The sequence below is a fragment of the Rhinolophus sinicus genome, chromosome 16 (assembly GCF_057876585.1).
Source record: "Rhinolophus sinicus isolate RSI-liver-muscle chromosome 16, RSI-T2T, whole genome shotgun sequence".
In the NCBI taxonomy this organism is placed as follows: Eukaryota; Metazoa; Chordata; class Mammalia; order Chiroptera; family Rhinolophidae; genus Rhinolophus; species Rhinolophus sinicus.
In genome coordinates, this window is record NC_142516.1 from 41,758,439 (window position 1) to 41,769,830 (window position 11,392).

Genomic DNA, 11,392 nt, shown 5'->3' on the forward strand with positions numbered 1-11,392 from the left:
GCAATGCAAGGATTGTTCGTTATATAAAAATCAATCAATGTAATACATTAACATAATGAAAGAGAAAACCAGATGGTCTTCTCAACTGATGAAGAAAAAGCATTCAAAATATTTCAATACCCTTTCATGATAAAAACACTCAACAAAATAGGAATAAGAGGAAACTATCTCAACATAGTAAAGGCCATATATCAAAAGTCCACAATGATCATCGTACTCAATGGTTAAAGACACACCTTTTTCAGTAACATCAGGAATAAAATAAGGATGCTCACTTTTGCCAATTTTATTCAACACAGTAGTGCAAGTCTTAGCCAAAGCAATTAGGCAAGAAAAAGAAAAGGCATCCACATTGGAAAGGAAGGAGTAAAATTATCTCTGGTCACAGATAACATGACCTTATATAATCATCTCTAGTCACAGACAACATGATCTTATATGAAGAAAACCTCAAATATTCCACCCAAAAAAAACCTGTTAGAATAAATGAACTCTTGAAATAAATGAGGAATGTTGCTTCCATAAAATTAGTTGGTTCCATACAATAACAATGAACGATCTGAAATGGAAATTAAGAATACAATCTCACTTACAATAGCATCCAAAAAAAAAAAAAATACTTAGGAAAAACTTTAACCAACGTGGTGAAATGTCTTGTACCCTGAAATATAAAACATTGCTGAAAGAAATTAAAGACAAACATTAAAAATAAATAAATAAATAAAACCATTCTATGGTCATGGATTGGAACACTTAATACTGTTAAGATGCCGATACTACCTAAGGCAACCTACAAATTCAATGTAATCCATATTAAAATCCCGATTTTTTTTTGCAGAAAAAGAAAAATTCACGTTAAATTCATACAGAATCCCAGTGGATCCCAAAATAGTCAAAACAACCTTGAAAAAAAGAAAAAGAAAGGTGGAAGTTTCACATTTCCTGATTTAAAAACTTAACTACAAAAGCACAGTAATCAAAACAGTGTGGTACTGGCACAGACACTTAGACAACTGGAATAGAATAGAGAGCCTAGAAATAAACACTCACATATCCAGTCAAATGATTTTCAAAAAGGCTGCCAAGATCATGCAATTCGGAAAGCACAGTCTTTTCAACAAAAGGTGTTGTTGGAAAACTGGGTATTCACATGCAACACATAGTTGGATCCATACCTTACACCATATTGAAAAATTAACTCAAAATGGATCAAAGATTTAAATGTCAGACCTTTAGACTATATAACTCATAGAAGAAAGCACAGGTGAAAAGGTCCATGGCACTGGATTTGGCAATGATTTCTTGGATATGACACTAAAAGCATAGGAAACAACAAAAGCAGTGATTTGGATTTTATTAAATTAAAAACTTGTCTGCATTATAAGACACTATCAACAGTAAAGAGACAACACATAGAATGGGGGAAATATCCGCAAGTCATATATCCAGACTATAGAAAGAACTCCTACAATAAAACAACAACAACAAAAATTAAAGCCTGTCCAAAGGTCTTGAATAGACATTTTTTTTTTCCAAATAAGATCTATAGGTGGCCAATAAGCACAAGAAAAGATGTTCGACATCACTAATCATTAGGAAAATGCAAATTAAAATGATGAGCTACAAACCTCACACCCATCAGGATGGCTAAGATGGCTACTATCAATAAAAATAAAAACAGAATTACCATATGACCCAGCACTTCAACTTGTAGGTATACTCCCAAAATATCTGAAAGCATGGACTCAGGGAGATATGTGTACACTCACACATATAGCAGCATCATTCATAACAGTCAAAAGATGGAAGAGACCCACGTGTCCACTGATGGAGAAACAAAATATGGTATATATGTACAATGAAATATTATTCAGCCTTAAAAATGAAATTCTAATGTATGCTACAACACAGATGAACCTGTAAGACATTATGCTAAGTGAAATAAGTTAGACACAAAAGACAAATATTGTATGATACTACTTATATGAGGTACCTAGACTAGTCAAATTCATAGAGACAGAAAATAGAATGGTGGTTGCCAGGGGCTGAGGGGAAAGGAAATGGGTAGTTATTGCTTAATGGGTATAGTATTTCAATTTGCAAAATAAAAAGAGTACTAAAGATAGATGCTGGTGATGGTTGTACAATATACTTACTGCCATTGAACGGTACACTTAAAATAGTTAATTAAGATGATAAATTTTATGTTTTATGTATTTTACCACAATTTTTTTTCAATGGAGGGATGATAGTGAAGGAGAAATAAAGACTTTCTCAAACAAACAAAAACTGATGAAATGTGTTGCCAGTAGACCTCCCTTACAAGAAACATTAAAAGTTTTCAGACATAAGGAAAATGATAAAGGTCAGAAACTCAGATCTGCAAAAGCATTAGAGAAGGAATAAATTAATGTAAAATTAAGCCTTTTATTTTCCTTATTGTGAATGATCTAATGGAAAACTTCAAAATAATAATATCAACAGTACAGTGAGTACAGTTTATGGATAAGTGAAATGAATGATAGCAACATTATAAGGGGCAGAAGAGATGGAATGGAATACTCTGTGATAAAGTACCTCCACTGTACATGAAACAGTACAGTGTTATTTGAAAGTAGACTTAGATTAAATGAATACTGCAATTCTAAAGCAACCATTAAAAATTTTTAAATAAGTATAATTGATATGCTAAGAGAGGAAAAAAATCAGTAATACAAAATGCTCAAAACCAGAGAATGCAGAAAAAGAGGGGAAGAAGATTTTAAAAAGCAAAGAAAGACATGCAACAAATAGAAAAGAGTTACAGATTTGAATAGCTATAAATCCATTAAACCAACTACATCAATAATCACTTTAAGAGTTAATAGTCTGAATGTGCCAATTAAGAGACAGAGACTTGATAGAGTGGATTAAAAAAACACAGCTATAAGGTGTCTACAAGAAACCTATTTTAAATATAAACACACGAATTAAAAATAAAGGGATCTAACTGAAACTTATAGAGAATTTCATCCAACAGTGGCAGAAAACATATTCTTCTCGAGCTCACATGGTACCTTTACCAAGACAGACCACACTCTGCGCCATAAAACATACCTTAACAAATTTAAGGAAATAGAAGTAATACAAAGTTTGCTTTTAGATCACAACAGAATTAAACTAGATATCGGTTACAGAAAGAAAGCTGCAAAATCTCAAAATACCTTAAGATTAAATAAACACTAGTTTTAAATAACACATAGGTCAAAGAAGACATCTCAAAAATAATTTAAAATATTTTGAATCAAATAAAAACACAACTTATCAAAATTTGTGATATGTAGCAAAAGCAGGGCTTAGAGGGAAATTTATATCATTGAATGTGTATATTAGAAAAGACAATCTAAAATCCATAATCAAAGCCTCCACCTTAGAATTCTAGGAGAAAAAGAAAATTAAATCCTAAGCAAGCAGAATAAAAGAAATAATAAGAATTAGAGCAGAAATCACATCAATATATAAAATTAATAGAGAAAAATCAATTTTGAAACCCAAAGCTGGTTCTTTGAAAAGATCAATAAAACTGGTTAAGTTGCTAACCAGGTCAAGGAAGAAAGAAAAAAAGATACAATTTGCTAATATAAGAAATGAAAGGAAGGGCCATCACTATTGGTCCCATAGACACTACAAGAATAATAAAGGAATATATAAACATGCCCACAAATGTTGTAACTTAGATGAAATGTATAAATTCCTTGAAAGATACATTTTACCAAAACTCACACAAGAAAAAAACTACAGATAATCTAAATAGATCCATATCTATTAATGAAGTTGCATCAATAATTAACAATCTTTAAAAACTGAAAGCATAATGCCCAGATAGTTTCAATAATGTTCTACCAAACATTGAGGGGAAAAAAGCCTGATACTAATCCCTTACAACTTCTTGGAGAAAAGAGAAGCAAGGAACACTTCCTACCTCATGTATGAGATCAGCACTACCCTTATACCAAAACCAGACAAAGACATTACAAAAAAAGGAAAAAATAGACCAATCTTTCACATGAACACAGATGCCAAAATCCTCGACAAAACATCAGCAAATTGAATCTAGCAATATATAAAAATGATACAGCACGAGCAAGTGGGATTATTCCAGGTAAGAAAGGCTCGTTCAACATTGAAAAACTTACTTCATGCAATCCTTTACATCAATGACTGAAAAAGAAAAATCGTATGATCATATCAACAGATGCAGAAAAATCAATCTTAAAAAGGAAAAACACAACAAACCAGGAGTAGAGTTATGTATTGCAGGGAAATAAATCAGAATACTGGATGCCTCTGGAGATGAGGGCAAGGAAACTTTTGGGTGTGATGGATATGTTCACACCTTGATCATGATGACGATTTCCCAGGTGCATTCATATGCCAAGATTTATCAAATTGTAGACTTTATGTACATTTACTACATGTCAATTTTAAGTCAATAAAGCTATTTATGATGGTAGTGTCTAGATTGTGGGTATATAATCATGGGCTGTAAAATCTTATAAAATTGATGTTATGTTTGAACACTTCATAATAAAATGTTCCCTTTCAACTCTAAAGTTCTATGAAAGTATCTTGGAACATAAAGGTAAAAATAATGTTTTAAGAAATTAGAATTGGTAATTACCACTAGAATATAACAACCATTTGTGTGGTTCCCCAGTATATTCCCATCACAGAATGACTCCTTAAAATCAGGAACTGTATCTTCATCTTCCCACAGAGCCACTGGTATACTAGGGATATGCAGTAAGTCGCTACTGAACATAAGAGTCTCTTATAAAGAGAAAACTGAAAAATTAACGTTTAAAAAACAGAGTATGAAGTTAGTTAAAAAATAAAGCTGAGCTTCTAATGTTACATCAAGATGTCAGGCATTTTAAAAAAAATAGTGCAAATTTGTCCAAGTATTTTAATTTTGGAGAAAACAAGAGAAAGAGGGAGAAAGAGGAAAACCACACGGTAGTCCCCCCTTATCCCAGGTTTCACTTTCCTTGGTTTCAGTTACCTGTGGTTCCAGTTAGCAGCATTCAACCACAGTTGGAAAATATTAATTGGAAAATTTCAGAAGTCATTCATAGGATTTAAATTGTGCATCATTCTGTAACATTATGAAATCTCATGCTGTCCTGCTCTGTCAACATCCCTTTGTCCAGCGTATCCCCGCTACTCTGTATATGCTGTCCACCCATTAGCCCCTTAACCATCTTGGGATTTCAGGGGTTGTGTTTAAGTAACCCTTATTTTACTTAATAACAGCACCAAAGCACAAGAGTAGTGCTGCTGGCAGTTCAGAATGTCAAAGAAAAGCCATAAGTGCTTCCTTTAAATGAAGAGGTATGTGTGTATCTATAGGAAAAACCATATTGTGTGTGTGTGTATATGGTTCAGTACTATCCTCAGTTTCAGGCATCCACTGGGAGTCTTGGAATGTATGCCCCACAGATTAAGGGGAGACTACTGTAATATAAAGAGGCTATAAAGTACAGGTACTCCCTGTGTTACAAATTATAATTCTGTAACACAAGCCACACTTACTATTGTTCCTGCCAGTGAATTTCTAATACTTTTGCCCTAAAGTGCTCTTAAAATGCACCTAAAGCTGTGCATCACAATCCCACGTCATTTGTTTTTGTTTTGTTTTTTCTTTAATCTTTATTTTGATATCCTACTCCAGATAAATGAATTATAATCTGGGAAGTGGTTCAAAAATCTGTGTTTATAACAAGCACCTACGGCCTAGCTCTTGAAGGAAATGTGAGATGCTGAATTGCTTTGGAAAGTTGGGAGACGAATTTCGATGAGCCTATGAAGCACTACCACCTAAGTAGTTGATATATAGGAAAGATGGAGACTTGTAAATGGCAGTGTATAAAAAGTACACTTTACCAACATCAAAATTTCCATGAATTGACATAAAACTCAATTCCTCTTTCCTCTCACACAAAATAGATGCTTCCACACTTCAATTTACTTACTGTATAGGACCTGGTACAGTATCATTGTTCTGCTAAATTAAAATAGATTTTTGGAGACTCTTCATATATGACAACATTTCTAACGAAACATGGATTCTAATTTCCAAAGAAACATCTCAGAAACAAATTTTCAAAGCACTACCCATTCATTATTAGGTTTGAAACCATCCATGTAACTCCTGAAACTAATTAATACTATCAATATGCTAAAAGTGAAATTAGCTGATTATACAGAAGCCTAGCAAAAGCATACATTTAAAACTAATAGGTCCTTCTGATATTAGACTATAATATATTAAGTCTATAATCAACATTTTTCCTATGCAGCATCTAGTTTCTATTATTGACATTTTCAAAGAATGTTTTTTAAATCCTCTTAAATTTTCAAAAATTACTTTTTTAAATTCTCAAAGGATTTAAAAAAAAAATTTCCAACTATTAAAGTTTCATTTATCAAAATATAACCAACTTTTATACATTAAAACATGCTATTTTTTAAATGTGATAAACACCCAAGTTAGAGGGAATCATACAACTGTTTCAAGACTTACTCTAAAGCTACAGTTATCAAGACAAGTGTGATACTGGTGAAAAGATGGACACACAGATCACTGAAACAGATTACAATCCAAAAACAAACCCACACAATATAAAGTTTACCGATTTTTTTTTTTTACAAAAGTGCTAAGATAGTGAATGGAGAAAGCATATTCTCTTCAGTAAATAGTGCTAGAACAATTGGACATTTGCATCCACATGCAAACAAATGAACTTCAACCTTCAACCTATAAAACATCGTATACACATTAGATCAGAAATCTAAATCTAAAATATGCAATTATAAGACTTGTAGAAGAAAATGTAGGAGAAAGATCTTTGTGACTTCGGATTAAGCAAAGATTTCATAGCTACAACACCAAAAGCATGACTCAAAAAGAATTTTTGATAAACTGGACTTGATCAAAATTTAAAACTTTTGCTATGCAAAGACAAACTTGAAAAAGAGTGGGAGGAAATATTTTCAAATCACATATCTGACAAAGGACTTGTACCCATAATATTTAAAGAACTCTCAATACTGGACAATAAAACACTTTGGAAGAGTTTGGCAGTTCCTTAAAAGGTTAGTTACCATAAGACTAGGCAATTCCACTTCTAGGTATATACCCCAAAGAATTTCAAACATATGCCCACAAAAAACTTATACATGACTGTTCATAGCAGCATTACTAATAAAAGTCAAAAAGTAGGAATAATTAAAATGTCCATCAACAGATGAAAGAATAAACAAAATGTGATGTATCCACAGTGGAATATTATCCCATCATAAAAAGGAATGAATACTGATACATGCTACAACATGGATGAACCTTGAAAATATAATGCTAAGTGAAAGAAGCCAGAAACAAAAAGCCACGTATATTGTATGATTGTATTTAAATGAAATGTCCATAACTACAGAATCTATAGGGACAAAAAGTGGTTGTCAGAGGTGGGATGAAGGGTGATTGAGAGAATCTGGAGTAACTGCTAATAGGTACGAGGTTTATTTGGGGGGGGGGGTTGAAAATGTTCTGGAATTAGGTAGTGATGATAGTTGCACAATTTTGTGATTATACTAAAAGATACTGAATTGTACATTTTAAAGGGGTGAATGTAATGATATGAATTAAATCTCAATAGGAAAAAAAAACAATTTAAAATGTGCAAAAGATTTGAACAGACACTTCACCAATGAAAATAGACAAACAGTAAACAACAAGAAGCTCAACATCCTTAATCACTAAGAAATACAAATTAAAACCACAATGCTCTATAACTATATACAGTAGTACCTCGGTTTTCGAACGTCTCCATTGATGAACATTTCGGTTTACGAACGCTGTAAACCCCGAAGTAAATGCTTGTTTTCAAACATGCCTCAGAAGTCTAACACTGGCATCCGCTGAGTGCAAGATCCTGAGGCCTAGTTGTTGGCTGTTTTCCAACGTTTCAGAACTCAAAAGGTCTTCCAGAACAGATCACGTTCGAAAACCGAGGTACCACTGTACCTATCAGAAGGGCTTATAAAATGTTTTTTCAGTGACAAGTCTAGTGCTAGTCAGGGTGCAGAGCAATTAAGCACTCACACAAGGCTAATGCTAATAAGACCGCAAAATGGAACAACCACTTTGGAAAGCAGTTCCATCGTTTTCACATAAATATTCACTTACCATATGACCTTGATATCTCACTCTTAGGTATTTACCCAAGAGAAAAAAATTTATGTTCATACAAAACCAGAACATAAATATTTATAGAAGCTCTTCATAATCATCTGAAACTGAAATGTCCTTCAACAGATGAACAGATCTTCTATAGTACATCCATATAATGAAATACTACTAAAAAAATATAAGAATGCAACACATGGGTGACTCTTAAATACATTTTATATAAGAAGTTAAGTGAAAGGAGTGAATTAAATAAATAGCCAAACCCCAAAAGCTATATACCATGTAATTCCATTTATATGGCACTCTAGGAAAAGCAAAACTGTAGGGATGGAAACAGATCAGTGGTTCCCAGGAGGAGGGGTGAAGGTTAGGTGGGCTAGATTGCAAAAGTGCAACAGAGGGAATTCGGAGGGCTTGGAACTTTTCTGGATCATGACTGTGATGATGGATACCACGCCTCTTTGCATTCATCGAGACAGAAGTGTACATCACAAGAGTGAATTTTACTGTATGTAAATATTAAATAAATCCTTAGATAAACCACACTACACACAAATCTCCACCTTGTAAATAGAAGCAACTTTCCACTATACAGTTTCCCCCAAAATAAGACCAAGACAGACAATCAGCTCTAGTGCATCTTTTGGAGCAAAAATTAATATAAGACCAGTCTTATTTTACTATAAGATCGGGCATAATATAAATATAATATAACATAATATAATACTGGGTCTTATATTAATCCTTGCTCCAAAAGATGCAGTAGAGCTGATTGTCTAGTTAGGTCTCATTTTCCAGGAAACAGGGTAGATCAAAGCACTCCACAAAATGTTCTCAACACTTCCTTCTGAAGTAGGTGCAGACAAGTTTCATTAGTCCTACATTGCAAAAGAGAAGCAGCACAGATAAAACAACATGCAAGTTTCTGCTACTAATCAGAAATTCTGAGCTAGCACTTTTGTTCCTAGTTCTTGTAGTTCTGTTCCCTATCATGGTACTAGGTACCAAGAGTAGCAACAAGAAGACTTCTTTATCAAACTAGATTACCTATTTACACTATCTCATAAAGGAGAAAAATCAAGATAAACAAGTATTTTAGAAAAAGCCTGAAAGTGTGTGCATATTCAAGAATAGTAAAATTATTTTAAAAAGCAAACAATATGCTAATCACACAAAAAATTAACCCTAACTTCGGATTTCATAAATAAAAGGAATCTAATTTCTAATGGGTGTTTAAATTTTTAAAAAAGGGTATAGCACAAAACAGATGGGAGCACTAAACATGAGGCTCCCAATAAGGTAGAGCACCAGAGAGAACCGATATAAAGCTTCACTATCTAAGCAACGTTAATTGCACGTTCATCCCTGTCTTCTGCGGGTCTGAGATGTTACACGGCTGCACTTAGTTTCTTAAAAATTCAGTAATTCACTCTGACCCACAAAACCCCGAGGCCTTACAAACGTAACACATTCCTGGGTCAGGTTGTGAATTGAAAACACACAACCAACCGCCGGAGTTATGCACAGGAGTTTCGCTTTTTGTTATCAGCGGAATCCAGGCGAGCAACCCGGGGTCCAGGTAGTGTGAGCCGAGAAAACAGCACGGTTTAGCCAAGACCGAGGCTGGGAAAAAAGAGGGCGTCTTCGGTCCGAGCGTCTTGCCTTCACGTGCTAGGCAACGTGCGACACTCCGTGGGCTCCCGGCGGCCTTCGTCATAACCCAAGAGGGAGAAATGACAGGGATGAGACCAAGCCCAGGTGCGTCTCGTTGCCTTCTTTCGCCCAGCACAGCTGAAGCTGGACCGCAAGGGGCAAATAAAGGACGCCTTAGCGGAATTTGAACTCCAGACCCTTTGGAGTCTACTGCGGGTCCCCTCAGCCGATCGGCTTGGGAAAAGGGGGCCTTTTCACCCAGCACCCACGACCCCATCCTCTCCTGCCAAAAAATAAAGAACTCGCGGGGAGAGGCCCCAGAACTGCATGCCTGCTTTATGTAATTTGACCCAGAGGAGGGAGGCGACAGGTGGCGACAACGGGCAAGCGAAGGGCCCGAGGCACCAAGGCAGGGCCCTCCTCCAGCAAAGAGGGCCCGAGAGGGAGGCGAGATTGAGGGGCGGCGACGGTCTCGTTACCTCCCCAGATGCCCAGAGAGAGCTGGGACGTGTCCAGGTTCACCACATAGTCCCCCAAGAACCGGTTCAACACATCCACAACCACCGACTCGAACACCATTTTCTTCAGCCGCAGTGGATACGGAGGGTGACCCCAGCGCGCCTTCTTCTTGCGCCTGCCCTCCCGCGCCCCTCCCTCGAGGCCGCCCGGTTCACCCGCGGTTGGGGAGCTCCGACTATAACGCAACCCGTACGGGACGCGCAGCCCCGCCTCCAGCCCGGCGAGGGGCGGAGGCAGCCCCTCGCGCAACGCGTGCGCAGCTCGGGCTGGAGGGCGGGCCCGGAGCGCAGCGCAGACCTGGGCGTGCCGGCCCGAAAGGGAGCTAGGGCGGCTGCGCAGCAGCGTCTCTGACGCGCTCCCCTTCGGGGCTGAGCTCCGCTCTTTTTTCTCGTGGGACTGGTGTCCTCCCCCATCGCCTGGCAACCAGGCCAGTGTCGGGAGTTGCCAGATTTTTTCCGACCCCGCCCCACCTGGAGACTGGTGTAAAGGTCGGTGCCTAGGGCGGGTCGGGGCGTGACGGTTACGCCCCGCAAGGGAAGGCCCTCCCCTTATCGTAGACACGAACCCCCTCCCCATTCGACCCTCAAATACGTGGATCGACGAGTCCCACGTTTGAGTGAGGTGTAGGTGGGTTCCAGCGCCTTCGCTCTTAGGCTGGATTCGTCACTAGGGGTGTCCCAGGAAGCACATTTCCCCGCCCCTATTATTAACAGGTTCGGAGGCAGGTTCCCTGGCGTTGCTGGCTTCCTGGGTTCGCCAGCCTGAAAGTCTGAACGCCTGTTAATTCCCTCCCCGCTTCTCTGAGCGCGTGGCAAGGACGCACGGTGGGTCACTTAAGTTTCTCTGCTGCATATCGTGGCGGGGGGCGGGAGTGAAGAATAAACTCAGGGTTGGAATTCCACGCCCCCTTCCCCGCATCTGAAATGGCACTCTACTTTTGGTCAAAAAAACAACACACACACACAAACGCGGAGCCCTCTTTCATCCCATAAA

The 11,392-nt window shown here is 37.3% G+C and overlaps 1 protein-coding gene across 3 annotated transcripts in view; it reads right to left on the minus strand.

Moving 5' to 3' along the window:
• Positions 1–10,610, minus strand: part of VPS13A (vacuolar protein sorting 13 homolog A) — a 194,261-nt gene extending 183,651 nt beyond the window's left edge. For all 3 annotated transcript variants that reach the window (XM_019736649.3, XM_019736650.3, XM_019736651.3), the window contains exon 1: positions 10,360–10,610. In XM_019736649.3, the coding sequence (XP_019592208.2) occupies positions 10,360–10,459 (100 nt within the window). In that variant the 5' untranslated portion in view covers positions 10,460–10,610. The remainder of the gene's footprint in view (positions 1–10,359) is intronic.
• Between the last annotated feature and the right edge of the window lie 782 nt (positions 10,611–11,392).